Below are 19,754 nucleotides of genomic sequence, written 5' to 3'. Positions count from 1 at the left end.
GTGATGAATATCATTTTTACTCCGGGACACTGCCATAAACTCTCTGTTGGTGGGTGGCAAGTTTTGTAATTTTATGAATGTTTTTTTACACTTGCAGTTTAGTTTATTATTATTTAGTTTTAGGTTGTCATTGTTGCCAGTTTAGTTTCATGTGTTTATACGTCTTTTTGTTAGGTTAGTGTGGGATTCCAGCCACTCTCTTGTACAGTATGTATTTAGCAGTGGCAGTTAACAGTAGTTTTGTGTCTGTGTGCGTATGTTCAAGAGAAGCCGGGGCCTAATCACATTCAGCTGCTTGTTCTTCATTTGTCAGCACTGAGAAACATTTCCCACTCCCCTGCAGACTCTGTCTCTCTCTCTCTCACTCTGTCTTTTCACTGCTCTCTTCATTATTATTCATTGTGACACATTCGGCAGAACAAAGACCCAAAACCAGTTAATGTGTCAATATGAAACACGCTTCATTCACTTGTGTCTGTGTGTCCAGGTGGAGTGAAGTCGTGTTCTCTCAACTGCCTGGCCGAAGGTTACAACTTCTACACGGAGCGTGCTCCAGCTGTGGTGGACGGCACGCCCTGCCGAGATGACTCCCTGGACGTGTGCGTAAATGGGGAGTGTAAGGTGAGATATGAAGATTGAATACTCTTGTTGTTTTTTATGCCTTTTACAGCCAGAGGTCGGAGGCTTTATGGTTTTGGGTTGTCCCTCAGTTCAGCCCATTCTTGTGAACGCGATATCTCAATCATTCCTTCAGGGAAATCCTTTAAATTTGGTACGAGCGTATAGTTGGAGTCATGGATGAACTTATAAGAATTTAGTATTTTAAGGTCAAGGTCACAGTGACAAGAACACCTCGAGAGAATCATTTCAAATTTGGCACAAATGTTCACTATAATATTGTAAAGTGAACTCATAAATTAACTGATGAGATTTTGGTGGTAGAGGGTCAAAGGTCACAGTGGACTCACAACAGGTTTTTGGCTTCTTGAACATAATATCTCAAATCTGCATTCAGGCAATTACTTTAAAGTGTTGACCAGTTGTCACTTGGACTCAAAAGATGAACTGATTAGAGTTCAGTGGTCAAAGGTCACGGTGATCTCATATGAGTCTGGAAAAAAAGTATGTAGACTGAAACTGCAGAGGCAGAGGCATTCAACAGCAGGGCGGTAATTCTAGCTTTTGTTTTTCTTTGTTTCTTGTTCAGCACATCCATGCAAAGCTTTAATTGAAACGTCCACATGTGAGCTGACAAGCCAAATAGCTGAAGTAGCAGAATAAAAGAATCAACACGAGCTAGCATTGCTTGCTCTCGCTCTCCAGACTCTGGACAGTCGCCACCGTCGACTTTACACGCGGGCTGCTGACGATCATCATGATCAGCTGCTGAAATGAAAAATGATCTTAACTCTGGCGGCGATCTCAGATTCCCATTAACCGATGTTCGCTCTTTAATCCTAAATGATAATGAAAACAAATCGTCTCACAGTGGAAGCAGAGACCACCTGGAGCTACAACACATCCCTGGAACTTACTGTGACAGCAGCATGACTCAATTCAGGGATGTTGATAAAAAAAAGAAACACCTCATATTAATAGGGCTCTGTTTACGTGGTCGCTCTTGATTTGAAATCTGTTGTTTTATATCTAAAAAAACAATAAGTTGAAGCTTTCCCATAAAAAACAAATCAGCTTAAATTTCAGTCAACTTTCTGATTTGTTGAATGTCAAAAGATGTTATTTTCAGCCCCCTCACTTAATTTAACTTAGACTGAGAAGCTAAAGGCGACTGGAGATCCTGGGCTCATCCAAAGAGAGGATTTTGTTTATCAACATCCCCTCTCTCTTTCCTCCCCTCTCTCTTTCCTCCTCTCTCCTTCACTCCTTCCCTGCTCTTCCTTCTCTGTCCTCTGCTCTGTTCTGGTCTTCAAGAACTCAGTGACCCTCAAGCTCAACTGTTCCTCTGTCTGCATTGCAGACTGGCTCTCATTCACTGCACTCTTATTATCTCTGTCTCTTTCCCTCTCTGACTCCACATCTCTCCGTTCCTCCCATTTTCTTACTCTGTCCCTCAACTTTTCCCCCTTCCTCCCTCATCCCGTTTCTCTGCCTGCCATCTATTCAGTGCCTCTTCCTCACCCTCTCTTCTCTTCTCTTCTCCTCTATCGTCTCACCTCTCATGTGTTTTATTCACACACAATACTTCAAACGCGCTGTGGAGAAATCTCTATCTCTTGTGTTTGCAGCCTCATGCTGGCATTTGTTCAGGAGGTGGTGTCTGCCAATGAGAGAGAAGAGAGAAACTGAAGGAGAGAGGGAGAAATGAGGGTGGTAGAAAAAGGGGCCGAGGAACAGATGGTCCGGTTGAACACAACATGCCGCTGCAGACAAAAGGCTCGTCGGCTCCAGTCACTTTTTCCTGGATCTGTCGGACAAAATGTAGAGTGTACAAAACGTTAGGAACACCTGTTCATGCACCATGTAAATCCAGGTGAAGGTTGCGCTCTCACAAGGATTTCACCTGCTGATCTTTCTCAGCTGTACAGTGTAAGGGACAGATAAGAAAAAGTGAAACCTAGACTTCGTTGAAAAAAGCTTTTCCTGCTGCTGGTCTGTCGTTTTTAAAAGGAGTTTCTTACAGGCACAATAAAGCTTCAAATATCTTTTACGGTGTCCCTGGCTCAGCATCTTGTGTGCACATATACTCTAATCATAGTTTTGGCTTGCACATTTTCCATGTTGCTTAAAATGTCAGAGGCTCTTGACTTTCTTCTTCACTGGCCGTGGAGCGATTATTAAACCAAGTCCTTGAATCTCTATTGGGGCAACAGTACATTCTGATTCCTTTTAACCAAATACAAAAATAGATTTATTCTTGTCAGCTTGAGAAGTTATTTAAGATTATGACAAGTCTCTTTCCTTCAATTTGGAAAACGCAAAAAATATTTGGTTTACTGTAATGTATGAGAACCAAAGAGCATGAAATCTGAACATTTAAAAGCTGGAAACGTGGGGTTGACATTTTCTCTCAATCAACTCAAGATTGATGAAGGTGTAGTTTGAAAGTCAGTTTTTAAAGCAGCGATCTGTCACCTCACTTCATATTCTAACTGTTCAATAAAGATTATGTATTTTGCCTGTAAAGATGAGGTTTGACCTTTAATCATTTTAATCTTTAATGTCACAAATGCAACAAGGGGTTAATCACAGTTTCAACGCCGGATTTAGTCTTGAATTATGATCTAATCAACATAAAAGTAATAATAAACTTAAGCCTCATTATCCCTTTCTACAATAAGCAACTGTCATATGAATATATGAGTATGAGAGCTGTTGCCATTCATTTTCTGCCCTTTTGTTTAGGTTTGGTTCACTGTTAAAGAGTTTGAGTGAAACCACCTGCTTTGCTCATCATGAAACTTATTTATGTCGACAGCTATGAGTTTAGCAACCGAAGAGCATTATGTCTGCACAGGATCACAAAACACATCTGGACTTACCATCTGATATTTCTGTGTTTGGGAAAAGTGGTCTGGAAGACATTAGATGTAATCCCTCAGCCCGGCCTCTGACACCTCTCGACTTACTGACTGTGCCCCTTCACCCATGGCCCCGAGTGACCCCCCTTACCCGCTCACTCCCCTCTCCCCTCTCACAGCACGTAGGCTGCGATCGCATCCTCGGCTCTGACGTTCGCGAGGACCGCTGCCGGATCTGTGGAGGTGACGGGAGCAGCTGCACGACTGTGGAGGGACTCTTCAACGACTCGCTGCCCGAAGGAGGTAGAGACATAAAACACACCCTGGACCTTTTCTTACTCTCCCTGTAATCACATTAATTTAACTTTTGGGAGTGGTTTCCACAGACATTGCTGCTCATGTAGATGAAGATTTTGATGTGTCCTTCATAAGCAGTGGGGAAACATGGTTCACTTTTTGACTTCAGCTTTGGAATGGTTTCCCCTTTTTCTGAGAATCAGATTACGTTAACATGAGGCATTTACCTTGAGAAGTTATGCAACATAATTCTCCTTTGCCAAACATGTGCATATCCAACCTTTGGACTCTGATGCTTTGGATTGTGAATGCATCTTGGAAAGCTGCCTTACCCAATGAGTTGGGATACCCCAAATATTCAGAGTGTATCATATGATTGTCTGTTCACATGTGAAGCAGCGTGCCGGCACAGTTATTTATTTGATTGAGCACATAGCTGCACAAGCAATTACATCCGCTGTTTTACACTAATGAATGCTTAGAGATACACAATGTGTATATACAGCAGTTGAGTTATTGCAGCCCAGATTTAATTGGTATTACAGATAAAGTCTATAAATTCCTGGCTAGTCCTTTAACGTCTTGTTGGCAGGCCTTGGAAAAGCATCAGTCAGTTTTTTTGTAGATTTGTCATGGAGATATACTTATGTATCCTCTGCATATAAATTCAATGTTTTGACTTCTACTTATGGGACTTAGAGAGAGCAACTAAATAGAGAAAAGAATAGGGCCCAGAATCAACCCTTGAGGTACACCGCAAATGTTGTCTGTCAAAGAGGCCACTTTACAGACAAACCACTGATTATACAGAGATAATTATAAATCAAAGATTATAATTGATATCATACACAGATGTACATCATTAATTTCCAAGCCAACCCAAGACCTCTAAGAACACAACAAAAATAATACCCAGAGCACATTAACAAGCACACATGAATATATACATACCATAGTATGTAAGTTTATATATATATATATGTGTATATATATATATCTCCAGCAGCCACCCAGAGACACGTGGAAGACAGATTTAGGTGAGGTCCAACCAGTGTGGCTTGAGGTCCGTCAGCCGCCATTTCTATTCTGGGTTACATTTCTCACCACAACACCAAACTCCAGAGTCTCTCACCCAACTGTCAACACCACTCACCCCCTTCCAGGATTCCTCATGGGGGACACACCCTGAGCAAGCAGCCTTACTTTGGACCACAGTGACCAGGCCAGTATGTCAACCCCAGCTGAAGTCTCAACCACCCTCAAAATATCTGACATTGTCACTGGGTTGAAAAAAGTCAGTGAGTAAGGCTGAAGTCGTAGGTTGTTTGGTCTTGGTGGTCTGAGAAGGGTGTCTGTGGTCAGGGCTGTTATAGTATAGAAGGCTGTTGTACTTATTTTAGTCATAAGTTTGGGGGGATTGCGAGAATCTAGTTAAAAAGGAATTGTCAAAAGACATGAGATATAGGTCGATATTTATGGACTTCAATTTCCTAGTAGGGGTCAAACTTCTCAATCTAAAATTAAAAAAAACAGTTGACTGATTGATGCAGCTCAAGTGTTTAATATCCTAAATACTCTCTTACCAACACTCAGATGACTTGGTCACAAGCTACAGTACAGCCTGATCTCATCTCTAACCAAATTCAAACTCCAGGCCTCAGGGACTGAAGGCTAGTTCTGACCTCACGCAGATTCATAACTGGCAGAATCACTCATGTCTACAGCAAACGTTTTTATTTCTCTGAACTCCTAAAGCACCTCTCGTCTCTGCTCCAGTGATTTAAATATGGTCTGTCTCCTGGCAGAGAGGGCTGCAGAGTAAACGTGAGTAAAAGCTCATGCAGCGAGGCACAATATCCTGATATACATCATACCATCATCCCAGTTTCCCCATCGCAGAAAAGTGAAAGTTGAAGTTTCTTAAAGATGCTGTGTTCTTACTTTGTGATCTCAGCTTAGATGCAAAAATGTCCCTTTAACTCTCTTTCCATCTGTCCAGCCTGTGGCCGTAGTAGGCGGTGAGGGGTAACTGCAGTGTCATGGGCCAGGGCTTTACAGCTCCTCGGCACTGTTAACAACACAGCTCCTCTGATTGTTAACAGAAGAACCTCACACCCTCGCTCCGTGTGTGTCGGTCTGTGAAGCCAAAAAAAACCCCTCAAACTCGGTCCCTGTGATCTTCCGCGCCTCCATCTTGAAACCCAGAGCAGAGTCAGTGTGACCTCTCCAAGCTCCACAAAGAGGTCATAAGCCAAACCTCTCCTTTCCTCTTGTGGTCAAAGCACTGGAAGGAATTATCTTAGTCTTCCTCTTCGTCCAGTGAGGCCTAAGTTATTTACAGGGCAGAGCTTAGAAAAGCAGAGCGAGGCAGGGTGGAGGTGAGATGAGCGTAAAAAGAAAAGTTACTTAAACAGATGGAGAGAAGAAGAAGAGAAGAGGGGACGAGCCGGCTCTTGGCGTAGTTCTCACTCTCTAACAAAGAGCCGAGCGGCTGCGGCCGGCTGCCCAGGAATGCAACTGGAACCTCAAGCCTCTGCTTAGTCCATCGTTGTCCCACAGAGCTAAACACTTATAAGTCGCTCCCCTGATCCCCAGCGAATAAACCTCAATCGCTTTGTTTTCATTTTTTTGAGTTTGTGTTGGTCTGTGTTTGTGTGTGTGTGTGTGTGTCTCAGGTTACGAAGAAGTGGTCCGAATCCCCAAAGGATCAGTGTTCCTCCACATACAAGAGCTCAACATCTCCCTCAACTACCTTGGTAAGATGATATTCACGATAACTTTGAGTGTAATAGCCTTTCAAGGGAACTAGGGAAAGAAATATGAAAACTATGACAGGAACCTCAAAACTGCTGCTATAATGACCAATCTTCTAGAATTGTGCATGTGCACATAGGCAGTTGGACTTGCTGGTGTTTCTTGAAGATATTTCACCTCTGATCCGAAAGGCTTCTTCAGTTGAGAATCGAATGTCGTCTTTACAGCTGTGGTCTGGTCTAAAGAGGATTTCCTACAGTCCCCAGCTTGTTATCGTTAGCTACTAATGAATCCTGGGATATGTTGGCCTGAGAAAGATCCACCCATTAGATTCCCTTGCTCGGGAATAGAAGGACACTTTTGAAGGAGCTTGAAATGGATCGAACTTCAGTTCTGAACTGAAGAAGTGATTTGGATAAGAGGTGAAATGGAAACACAAGCGACTACACAAGTACAACTCCTGAAGATACCATGACCCGGATGATGTGAATCTTCACAGATGTGAGCAATACTAACTCATCTTTTCCATTCTTTTTCATCATTTATAGCAATAGTGCTATTGTGCCTGTTCGGGTTCACATTCACTCCATGTTCTTCTTGTCCCTGAAGACAGTTCTTGATGGCTCTGGCTGTTTGCTCGGGGTCGTTGACCTGCTGCAGAACTTAACGTTGAAAGTATCTAAAACTTTTGCACGCTTTTGTATTTAAACAACAGGTTTTTTTTGGTCTGTGAGTGCAGGAAGAGCACAAGCTCCTCTAATAACATTTCAATCAGGAGAGACTTATAAAGGCACAAAGGACAAAAGAGCTTAGACCCCAGCAGGAAGTAGCTGGACCCATGGGAAGCCGTCCTCTGGATTTGGTGTTTCGAATATGTAGGAAACTTCCCAGTGAGCCAGCATTCATCATATCAGAACCTATAAAGTGGAACCATTGCAGCTATTTTTATTGTTAATATCGAACATCTGCCTGATAAAATGTCTGTACAGCAGATCATAGTCTCGCCGATGGTGCGTTCATGTCATGTCAATCAGACCTTAATCGACCTCTCTCGCAGCAGACATTTTGGCTTGTCAAAACTGGAAACTGGCATTTCATTTAGATCAGCTACTTTCAGCATCCTGGTGTTCTGCACGCTGGCTCACGCTCATGGTTTACTGGGATGCCTGATGGAACTAAATGTGTTTCACCTGTGCTTTTCTGGCTATGACAAGTTAAATCGTCTACAGTGAAAAAGAAATCTGTAATGAGCTGCCAAGTTGGAAAAACCGTTGACGTCACCTTCTCTCTATTTTGATTATGAATCTGAGATATCAGGAAACGCTGCTTTTTTACCTTGTGGCTGCTATTTCCCACAGTTACATCTAAATAAAATGCAGTCGATTTAGTTCATTTAACTGGAGCTTTGTGCAGTTTTTTTTCTCAGGATACTGGAGAGTGCCGGATATTTGTTTCCCCTGTTTGCAGTGGTTGTGGCAGCTGGGCTAGATAATTCTCAGAGGGGTGTTGACTCATGTTTAAGGTCGAGATTCAGAACAGTTTGGGCCTGTGATCAGAACAAATGAGACAAAACTCAAATGTATCTTGTATATTTTCCATTTACTGTCTTTATTTAATGTCACTTTCCTCTGTGTCATAGTGCTGAAGAGTAAGGGTGAACAGTATTTCATCAATGGGAAGCTGACCATCGACACACCGCGCAGGTTCGATATCGCCGGTACCACCTTTCACTACAGGCGGCCCACTGACGGACCAGAAACTCTTGAAGCTCTGGGGCCAACAAACATAACCCTTATTGTCATGGTAATAAGAAACCCCAATATAATAACAAGTTTTGTCTTGTTGTTGTGTTAAATCTTTGGTCGTGTACGGTCGTATATGTGTGCAGGTGCTGGTGAGGGAGGAGAACCCAGGGATCCACTATCGTTTCAACCCTCCGCTCAACAGGGATCCGCTGAGCGGTTTTGCCTGGCACCACAACTCCTGGTCCCGCTGCTCGTCTGTCTGCGCCGGAGGTAGAAACACAACAACACTCCTACAAGCTGTTGTCATTGACTAGGTCACTGCATAGACTTTGATTAGGTCCCTGGAGACTTACCCACACAATGCAACAGAACCAGAACCAGTGAGCTGTGGAGGTGTTGGTTGACATATATGTTCCGGGGCTATAGGTTAGTGGTCTTCCCCATATCCAGGCTTAATTAACATGGCTCTTGTGTTGTCTCCCCTGTCAGGTGCTCAGATCCAGCAGGTGGTGTGCAGGAAGCATTCGGATCATTCAGTCGTCTACAACCACTTCTGTGACAAGAAGAACAAACCCAAAGAGAAGAGGAGATCCTGCAACACTGAGCCGTGCTCCCCAAGGTGAGTTCTCTCTCACAGATTCGATTTTCTAATGGTTTTGTACCTTTCTTGTTGATAATATGTTTTTTATCTCACTTACAGCTTTAATTTTAACCTTTTCTTTACTTTTAGATGGATTTTTGTATTTTCATATTTGATTAGGAGACATTAGTCTTATGCAAACTGTATAATTCACATTTATGCACATTCACTTTTCTTTATTAAGTCTTTTTTTTTGGGGCACATATGCAATTGTGTGTTTATTGCAGTTATCATTGCCCTTGTGTGAGCACAACAGTTTCTACCTGAGTTTCCTGTTTGTGCAGTGTAATTACCTTCTGTATAATATACTATATATATTATACTGTAGAATGCAATGTATTCAAACTAATGCATTGCACACAAACTAAGGGTCCAGCTCCTCTCTGCTTCCAGCTGGTCGACAGGAGAGTGGTCGGATTGCAGCCGCAGCTGTAACGGAGGCCTGCGGAGTCGGGAGGTTTTATGTAAAAGGAGAATCTCTGCAACAGAGGAGAAAGTCCTGGATGACTCAGCCTGCACCCCCACTCGCCCCTCGCTCACTGAGCCCTGCAGCAACCACAGCTGCCCCCCCGAATGGCTGGCCCTGGACTGGTCAGAGGTAGGCAGACGTCGAATGGTCTCCCATCACGCATGTGTTCTGCATGCGCTCCTGCAATGTTTTCAGTCAACTCTGGGGAGGAAAAACTTGAACCAACACTGGAGTTTTGAAAAATGCCTTTCAAATGGAGGAGTCGTTTCTCTTCCAGATGAACCTTACAAACCCAAACATCTGCCAGGAGAGAGAGAGAGAAACTTAAACCATGAAATAAAAAACAGAGGCACGGAGCAGACAAATACATCACGATGAACATGTTGATTCAGTCATGAATACATACTGTTACACTTGTCAAGTGGGAATCCCCCGGGCTGGTTTTTATTCTCACCATTAAGCTTGTGTCGAGAGGGTCTGCATGATCTAGATTTTATCAACAGAGAGCGTACTGTGGGCTACAACTGCATATGCATCCTCCAAGCAGACTAAAAGAGAAGTTTAATAGGAACAACTACAAGTCAGTGGTGTCAGTAACTGTTAGTTGTGCACGTTCACACACAAGTTTAATTGAGTCTTTAGTTTGAGCAGCCTCGGGGAGTTTTTCCACCTCCAGTGTCGCTGAACTTTGCTAAAACTACAACTCAAAAGTCTCTCACTTGATACCTTATTATGTTCCTGGATCTAAATCTTGTTTTCACAGTTCAGGACGAATAGAAACCAAATGAAATGTTGTCCGCAGCGCTCCAGTGTTCAACTTCTCTCTGTAGCAATGGCACACGCACGCAGGCGAGGAATTATGTGCAGCTTATTTACAGGAACTGAGCGGGCTCTCGACTTTGTTTCTTATACAGCTGCTGACCTCTGCTGAATGGATTAAGAAGATTTCTTCTTGCATGCTTGTGACCGCAGTGACCCTCTGCTGCACCCTCCCATCGCCTCCATCTCCCTGCCCTCCCTCCCACCTGATGTTTTCCCTTCTTTTTTTTTTTCTTTCTCCCTCCTTTTTTTTCATCTCCCTCTCCGTCTGCAGTGCACGCCCAGTTGTGGTCCTGGCTTCAGGCACCGTGTGGTCTTGTGTAAGAGCGGGGAGAGCGGGGACACGCTGCCAGAGTCTAAGTGTCCCAAGCATGGCCGGCCCACCTCCAGGGTGCGCTGTAACCTGCAGCGCTGCCCTCCCCCTCAGTGGGTGACGGGTCCCTGGGGAGAGGTGAGACATGCTTTTGGTTTATTATTGGTCTTATTTATGGGTCTAGTGCGGCATTTTTATTACAAATCAGTGTCTGTTCTGTTGATATATACAATGTTGTGTGTTGTTGTGTTTCAGTGCTCCGCTAAGTGTGGCCTGGGTCAGGAGATGCGTTCAGTTCAGTGTCTTGCTCACACCAGTCAGCTGTCCATGGACTGTCTGGAGCATCAGAGACCAGCAGCCATGCAGCAGTGCAAGAGCAAATGTGACCTCAGTCTGCCCGTCAGTACAGACAACCCGGAAGGTCAGAGGTCAAACACCACTCACTCTAGTGTCATGTTTAGATGAAAGAATAATGTAGGAAGATTTCCAACTTAGACGATGAATTTGAACAACATGTTCTTTGCTCAAATTAAGATTTTAATTAAATTTTTAGTTGAAAACGTTAAAATGAACTGGATTTCATTAAATTTATACTTCCAGATATCTAACTTCAGAGTCACAAGGTAGTAAAGATAAAGCAGTAATTCTGTAGCCAGCTTTTTTATTGTTTACAACTGTAATAATCAAATCATTTAATGTTTTGGACAATTTTCACTAAACTCCAGTGGAACTCTAACCCAGTTACACTGTATACTTGTATAATGATAGGCAAATCTCTTTAACTATATACATACATATATGTGTATACATCTACATATGATGCACCTTTCATACACACAAAGTGCTTCACATCATTGTATTTATCATATAAGATAAAATGCAATAAAAGAGGATGTGACTAAATACCATACACACACACACACGTATATATAAATATATACATACACATATATACAAAACAATATGAAGTGAAAGTAGAAAGAGCAGTTTACAGACAGGATATTAAGACATTTTTTAAATATTGCTTTGCACATTTTTATTCAAATGTGAATTATCTGATGTTCTCAAGCGTCAAGAAGTTAATTAATAAATGTTTTAATCCACAGGCCGTATGTCAGAGGATCTCAGGGAGTCTTTGAACAATCAAGGTTGATAAAAGCGACTAATTTCTTGATATTTTTATTTGAAATCCTGCTGTTTCTGTAAGATCTGCTGTAAAAAAAATCTGTTACTCTGGTGCTGTCAATTAAACGTTTCATGTGTGTGTGTGTGCTTGCGTGTGTGTGTGTCTGCTTGTGTGTGTGTGTGTGTGTGTGTGTGTGTGTGTGTGTGTGTGTGTGTGTGTGTGTGTGTGTGTGTGTGTGTGTGTGTGTGTGTGTGTGTGTGTGTGTGTGTGTGTGTGTGTGTGTGTGTGTGTGTGTCTTTCCTCCCTACAGAGTGTAAAGATGTGAACACTGTGGCCTACTGCCCCCTGGTGCTCAGGTTCAAGTTCTGCAGCCGGCCATATTTCAGACAAATGTGCTGCAAGACGTGCCAGGGACACTGACACCACGAAAACACGCAGCATCCGTCTCTGGGCCGTGTACACACTCACACACAGTACGCCTGAGAACCTCCCACTGAGCCGTGTAGCAGCAGCCCTCACGCTACCTCTGTCAGAGGAGTGAGAGACAGACCTAACCGCGGTGCTGTCAGACTGACCTGGTCCTGGGTCTGGTCAGACGGGACCTTTTCCAGCCAGAATCCAGAACCAGACGCCTCTCTGGGCCGAGCCGGGCCAAAACAGCCTGAGCGGAGTTAAAACATTCCACTGGAGGCAGGGCTGCTGAGAGCTGGAGAGGCAGAGAGAGGGAGAGACCTTCCTCCGTCGTCTTTTAGGATGAACCCTCTCTCTCTGTCTCTCTAAACCGTCTCTCTTGTAATATTTTGGTGCTACTTATATTTCTCTTTGGCCACAGGACTGGTTGCAGGTTGTCTTTGACTCAGTGGCCCAATTTTCTTAAACCTGTACGTTTACAGGTGATATCTGAATAGTTATGAATTATATAAAAAAAAAAAAATCCACTTTGTAAAGAAAATGATTTTCCAAATATATTTGCCCATGAAAAGGAATATGCTATATGATGAAATGTACGATTTCTCCATGTTATCTGATAGTTGTTACTTGAGCTCGTTGTTTTGTGCTATTGCTTTGTTGTGTATCATCGTATTCACCACGTCCTCACTGTCAGTCAGCTGAAGTATGAGTTTGATTTGCACAGTGTCAGCAGTGAGAGGACGTGTGAATTTATGTCTGTTCTCGACTTGACGTCTACATGGAAGCTACAACCGTCTCACTGCGGTGAACCTGCCGTACTCTTGCCGTTTTGGGGTTTAATTTGTTCACATGTCAACACTACCTTCAGTAATGTGAGCAGAGCCAGTGCTCACATCACCTGGACTTTTTTTTTACGTTATAGGATTTTATATTGTGTTGTGGCTGCAGACGGTGGCTTTAAAAAGGAACTTTAACAGCTCGGCTTAGTGTCATTATCTGAAAATCCTTCAGCGGTCCAATCAGTGCTGTTGATTTTTTTTGTTTTTATTGGAAGTGAGTGTATTTTTGCCACATGTAACCCCTTACTCGCCAGCTCCTGTAACTCTTACCATGAGTGGAAATTCAGAGCACAGTGAGACACAGCGAGCCAGTCTCTGCCAGCAGGAACAGGCCCAGTGTGGAGGAGTGACCACCTCTGACCGCACTGATTTCAAACAGCCTTTAATCGACAGAGGGTGGATCTGAGGATGGATTTACACTCACATAAAACATCAGATTTCTTAGTGGCACAGATCATGGCTGCATGAAAACATTCAGAATGCTGGGACACGCAGTTTTTAAAGGTTCAGTGTGTAGAATTTAGTGACACCTAGTGGTGAAGTTGCATGTTGCAGCTGAATACCCCTCCCCTTCCAAACATGAACGAGAACCTGTGGCAGCCTTCAGTTGTTCTAAAAACTCAACAAAAGTTGTTTAGTTTGTCCAGTTTGGGCTGTTGTAAAAAACATGGCGGCCTCCGTAGAGAGGACCCGATGTAAATATAAAAAATTAAAATGTAAAGGGTAAACAAAACAACAATTTGTACAATTTAGATGAAACACACTATTGAAAACATCACTAGGATTATTTTATATAAAATTTCTGCCAATAGATCAATTTCACATGAGTCTTACACACTGAACCTTTAAATCAGAGCTTATTTAAACTGATCGTCCTTCATGTTAATGTTAAACCTGTAATAACTGGATTTTACTGCCACACTGACTTTAAATTTGATAACATATCATACAAAAAGTTCCTTATTTCCACATCCAGCAGTTACCGAGCAACTTTATCTTTCATTTAAATTCCTGTTGGTGAATCTAAAGTCCAATAACCATCAACTCCTCAGGGGAATTATCTGTTTTCAGCTGCTAAATGCTACATTGTGTTCACAAGCCAGTGACTAGTTATGTCCGTCTGCTGTTTGGTGCCGAGCAGGTAGTTTACAGTTGGTTTTTAGAGTTTTATTTTTCTGAAATCAGCTGTTTGGGCACAGTGAGAGTGAAGCAAAACACAAAAGATGTGGCGTGGACAGTCAAAGAACAACGTGAAACTCGATCTAAACCGCCCATTACATTGACCACTTTCACATTGTCATTTGATATATTAAACTACAATGTCACTCAGTGGAGTGCACACCCCCGCCTGGGCCCAACAGTCCCCTTATCAACCCCCATTTTAATTCACTAGATCCTGATTTTCAGATTCCACACACTTATAGACATCAGTTAACTAAACATGGCTGATTTTTTTTCCATCAAGATCCATAATCCAGAGCAGCACCACAACTTAAGTGTTTCTTTCCAGACCCATAACGCATCCTTCCACCAAGTTTCATGGAAATCGCATGAGTAATTTTGGCGTAAAAAAATCAAACTAATGCAGATTCCTTGGTGGAGGTAAATATTGCTTTTCATGTGCTTTACAAGATTTACACATTTAGCACATTGGTGGATGCTGGATTTATAAAAACAATAATCTGAAAATCATTTCAAAGACAGTGACTAATAAGGTTTCCATGCTCTTGAGCAGGACGGACGTCACCTGACCCAGTGCTGTGTTGCACAGATTTCATTCAGGAGTAGTGACACATTTAAAGTTGCTGTTTCAGCCGTTTCTCCATCCTGCAGAGAGTATTCTTAGAAATGTCTGACATCCGATGACATCACTGCTCCCATGTCCACTGTGCCCTGAAGTCTGAGCTGCGGCCGCAGACACTCACACTGATCACTTAGTGTCACATCATTTCATTGTAAAGGGAGAAGGCTACAGCATGTCTTTGTGGGGATGAGCTGCAATCTTGTTCCTTTTTTTTCTTTTGGTGCTTTGGTTTGGTTTGGTGCTACTACTTCACTGTTGTTGTCATTGTTTCCGAGTTGTAGTTTTAACAGTTTAATTGTTCAGAAATCTGTTTGAGCCTGTTGTAATGAAACCAGAGCTGGACTGAGGTGGGAGAGTGCAGCTGCTCGGGGCCCCCACACACTCACCAGGGGCCCCCCTGGGATTGTCTGCTCATTTTTATCATAATTTCCATTCCGTGACTCCGTTAAAGGGGCAGAAACGTGCTCCATTACTGCAATGTTCTTGGTGTTCATTATACAAAATGATTTCCAAGTGCTCCAACAGTCTTTTGGATATGTTTAGCTTTGGCCAGCCGAGCCAATCCAATGAAATGTTCAGTCAAGTCGTGTCATCAGAGTGTACAGCCGCCCCCTGCTGTTATTCAGGACTGAAAAAGGTGGAAATACTATTTATAACGTTTTCAGTTGCACATTTACAGTTTCAGAAGATATTTCAAAGAGTAATTGCCAGAGATCCTCCTGTTTCAGTGTTTTTCTCTCTATCTACCTGGGCCTATAATAAATGTTCACACTGAGCGGTGAACCTGTTGTCAGACTAAATGAGAGGGACAGTAGACTTTTGTTTTTCACATGCTAATTATAACATGATATGTACTGTACGTTGTTATAGAAGATGAAACCATTTGTCCCCTATGTACATCTTTTTCAAAAGGAAATATTAAAGCGATTAAACATAGTGCATTGTTGATTTAAAAAAAAAACGGGGTTTAATCATTTGAGTCCTTTTTTTTACATTTTCATACATTTAAAAGTGTTTGTCTGTACTTGTGTTGAAATAGCTTCAGCATCCAGACGGAGGATGAGATCATCAGGGATGGTCTATTTCTGGATCAGACAACTTTCAAGGCTGAGCTCAAGCAAGAGGTTCTTCTTTTTGTCTCAGTGAGGGACAAAAAGACGTCCGTCTTCAGTGTGAATCTTCATAACAGACTAAAACAAGGGGTCAAAGGGGTAAAAACTGAGAGGAGAAGGATATACCACTAATGTTAAGAAGGTGTAAGCAGATTGGACAAAGTATAGTCTTAGTCTTAGTGGAACTTCCTGTTTCATGGCGATATGGCCACAGGCATGCTGTTGAAAGAAAGCTTCGATTAGCCCAACTTTTACCAATGAAATATTTATGTTATGAAGTCTAAACTTTTAACAACATTTGACCATGTACACTCAAATTACAACTTCCTATTTCACAGCAAAACTTAAAATTCCACATAATGTCATCTTCCATGTCTTTTCATTGCACAAACCAAATTTGGAGTTGATATGGTTCTGTAGGAAGAGTTCATTAAAGAATACCTGCAAATAGCAAAAACCAAGAGAAAACGTCACTGATTTTCATACGTGTCGGTGAATGGTGCTGCCGGGGCTGCTTCGTTGAAATTTTGTAGGGGGCGCTTTCGAGCCATTTTTTCCTCGATCATATATATAACATAAATTAGAAGTAAATGTTTGTCATTTCCAATGTGTTTGCCAAGTTTCATGAGATCTTGCGCATATTTAGCCTCCCAAATATATGATCAACTGTAAAAAATACATCTAAGGAAATCGCTGCAGCTTCCGAAATGATCGAATATACATGATTAAGTATCTGGTTTCTACAGCGCAAAAATGTTTTACCATTTTTCTGATGTAATTATTATTAACTACTGATAAGTGAAACAACAATACATTTTATATTTTAGTTTTTTTCTTGATATCATTTTTTTATAATGGGCTCTGTACTTTTATATGATGTATTTGTATAACATCCTTTATGTTCAAGCATTGTCGTTTTTTTTTATCCACAAATGTTTCCTTTGTTTGAAAGACTTACTTCACCTATGAACTGTTTTAGGTCATGACTGTAGTATGAATATTAGTGATTTTCATTCAACAGTTTTTATTTCACTTTTTACTTTACACTTTAACACAGTTTTAATTCTAATTGACCAAAGCTCAGCCTTTGGATCATAATGTCCTGATCAGCCATATGAAGAATGTTGTTGGTGTCAGGGATGTAGCGTTGGATCATCATCTCGTATTTGTCAACAACAAAAAAAGGTCCTTCTCTGTGATGCTGGGAGATGCTTCCTCTTCATGTGCTTCTCTCTCTTTTGGAGTCCCCCAGGACTCTATCTTGGGTCCCCTACTGTTTACTATATACATGCTACCACTGGGGAAAATCATGCATGGCTATGAAATTGATTACCATTGCTATGCAGATAACACCCAGCTGTATGTCCTGTTAAAGCCTGGCTCCACTGATGTTGCTCGCACTATGTCCTGCATTGCTGACATTAAATATTGGATGTCCAAATACCATCTGATGAGGCTAAATCAGAAGTCATCATAATTACGACATAATTAGTTTGAGCACTGCCTGAGATCCTCAAACAGGGCCCTACTAGTGGATCCAAAATCTCGACTGGTCATATGTGACCGGTCCTTCGCTGTCCAGGCTCCTAAACTCTGGAACTCCTTCACTTTAATCAAATGGCATATTTTTAACAGTTGGGATAAATTTCACATCATTCAAATGTTTGTAGTTTCTGAATCTTGAATTGTTTGTTATTGTAAAGCACGTTGTAACTTTGGTTTTGAAAGGTGTAATACAAAAATTCAGCAGAATAATTTCATTATTATTTTTGTTTAATAAATAATTAAAGCAGGGATGCACAGTAACTCAACTGATGCATGACTTCGTGAAGACTGGGTGGAAACCTGAGCACCAGGAGTAAATCCACACGTTTTTTCCCCGAGACAAATATTACAAGTCATCTGATGCATTTTTCATGTTCTGGTTTGTCGAAAGAAGTGGAAACCAGCACCATCTCTACAAATGTTCTGGGTAATGGGCTTGTTTACCTTCCAAGCTTGTAATTTTAGTAATAGTTCAAAAATCAAAATAGTTTAAAACGAATTCCAAAAACTCGAGTCTTTTCTTAACAGCTTCCAATCTTTTGATCTTCTCTGCCACGTGTGACGAGCTCTGTTCAGGGTTCCGGCCATGACTTGTGTCCAGAGAGTCACTCAGGTTTGTTGATAGAGCAGTTGATTGTCTGTTCTGGGTTTCTCTGCTATAATGACGTTGTTCAGAATCATCCATTCTGTGGTTTATTCCATTCGTATTTTGCAAGCTTGGTGCAGAAATACAGGCATGTCCTTGGTAGAAATAATCATCCTGGTATGCTGGCAGATCAGACAATAAACGGATCATCAGGGTTCCTCTCAGTCTATTGAGGATAATTCCACATTTCTTTGATGACCTGCCGTCCTGGGTTTTTCTGCTATCATGAGGTGGTTGAGAAAGATCTGTTCTGTGGTAAATTCTATCTGTATTTGACAAGCTCAGTTCAGAGATACAGTTCAGGCCTGGGTAGAGATAATCATGCTCATCCGATCGCTTACCAGTACTGACTGATTTGAGGATATATCCAGCAAAAGTATGCCCCCAGTGACTGATAGTCATTTCCTGGTTTGTTGGTAGAACATATTTTGGTTCGGTCCGGTATAGACAGTATTGAGGCCGGGCAGGTGACGAGTTACTTTCCTGGGTGTCCGACTGATTCGATCGTAGAAGAGCAGGGACTGATTCGAGGATTAACCCAGCAACAGGGCAGAGCCAGTGAGAGCAAACCATCTTGGATTAAGTGTTTTTTCTCCCCACAGTAAGTTGATAATAACTACATTCTCTGCATTGTAGTCAGACAGAGGTTTTTTTCTCCTCTTCTTCTTCTTCCTCTGCTTTGCTCAGTCTATTGGCTGGTGGGATTACCACCAACTACTGTGTTGGTGCACCGTTCCTGGAGGAGCTCTCTGATTCTGAGAGAGATCAAGGCATCTCAGGCTAAGTTAAAGGTGAAAGAGGAGAAAAAGATCAAAGCAGTCACAATCCTTTGTGCCTTTGAATGTAAGTACGGTAGAAAATGTTGATCTGTGATTATTTGATTTTTTTAAAGTCACTCTTTGTGTAGACTGGGCTGATGACATCTCCACGGTTTATCTCACATAAAGTCGCAAATCAACCAGACTGTCAGGCTGTTTTTCACAGACATTAGCAACGTTAGCAAAGTAGCATGTGAACAAAGCAAACCGCTCATTGCAAGTTCTACATCATTTAGTGTGTGTGCGAACATTTTAATGAATAACCATCTGATATATGACACGTTACAGTTGTTGGGGTGATTATACCCTAAACGTGGCACCATTAAAGGTGGGCCTTTGGAAAAATGGCCAACTTCCTGTTCAATTCAGGGTATAGGTCCAAGACGCTTCATTGTAAGTCTGGCCATGATACATATACCTACCAATTTTTATACATGTAGGTTGAAGGTTTGTAGAAATTTTGTAAGGGGGCGCTATCGAGCCATTTGTCTCCGACCATATGCAAAACATGTATTGTTATATATTACTTGTTTCATAACTTGTCATGCATGTTTAGCCTCCCAAAAATGCGATCAACTGTAAAAAATACACATCAACATTTGCCATCGGCAACAGCGTTCAACGGAAATGGACAACACTTACAAGATGTCTTCATCACTTTCTCAAAGGTCTTTGGACCCAATTTCAGCTGGATCTGGAGAAGTTTTGTGCAGATTGGATGAATATAGTCAAGTTGGAAGGACTTCCTGTTTCAAGTTGAAATGTCAAACTTTGACGTCTGGCAGCCCTAATAAAATGCAGTTCGTAGTTATGAAGAAGCTTCAAATGTGAGTCACATCTCAAACTTATTAATTTACTAAAAGTGCTCCTCTTCTTTAAAACTCTGATCTGCCTCCACCCTCCAAACAAACATTTCTACACCTGTCTCTGATCGTAT

General features: G+C 41.9%; 1 protein-coding gene across 3 annotated transcripts in view; it reads left to right on the top strand.

Annotated features, from left to right (window-relative positions):
• Nucleotides 1–13,510, top strand: part of adamts10 (ADAM metallopeptidase with thrombospondin type 1 motif, 10) — a 41,752-nt gene extending 28,242 nt beyond the window's left edge. For 2 of the 3 annotated variants that reach the window (XM_035176915.2, XM_035176917.2), the window contains 11 exons: nt 488–621; nt 3,659–3,782; nt 6,452–6,532; nt 8,170–8,333; nt 8,419–8,545; nt 8,765–8,894; nt 9,309–9,513; nt 10,478–10,654; nt 10,772–10,937; nt 11,623–11,664; nt 11,953–13,510. In XM_035176915.2, coding sequence (XP_035032806.2) covers nt 488–621; nt 3,659–3,782; nt 6,452–6,532; nt 8,170–8,333; nt 8,419–8,545; nt 8,765–8,894; nt 9,309–9,513; nt 10,478–10,654; nt 10,772–10,937; nt 11,623–11,664; nt 11,953–12,062 — 1,460 coding nt within the window. In that variant the 3' untranslated portion in view covers nt 12,063–13,510. The remainder of the gene's footprint in view (nt 1–487; nt 622–3,658; nt 3,783–6,451; nt 6,533–8,169; nt 8,334–8,418; nt 8,546–8,764; nt 8,895–9,308; nt 9,514–10,477; nt 10,655–10,771; nt 10,938–11,622; nt 11,665–11,952) is intronic. The other variant, XM_035176916.2, reaches the window with a different exon arrangement.
• Nucleotides 13,511–19,754: the final 6,244 nt, after the last annotated feature.

Source organism: Hippoglossus stenolepis, chromosome 14, assembly GCF_022539355.2.
Source record: "Hippoglossus stenolepis isolate QCI-W04-F060 chromosome 14, HSTE1.2, whole genome shotgun sequence".
Classification (NCBI taxonomy): Eukaryota; Metazoa; Chordata; class Actinopteri; order Pleuronectiformes; family Pleuronectidae; genus Hippoglossus; species Hippoglossus stenolepis.
This window is presented reverse-complemented; position numbering and strand designations above follow the sequence as displayed.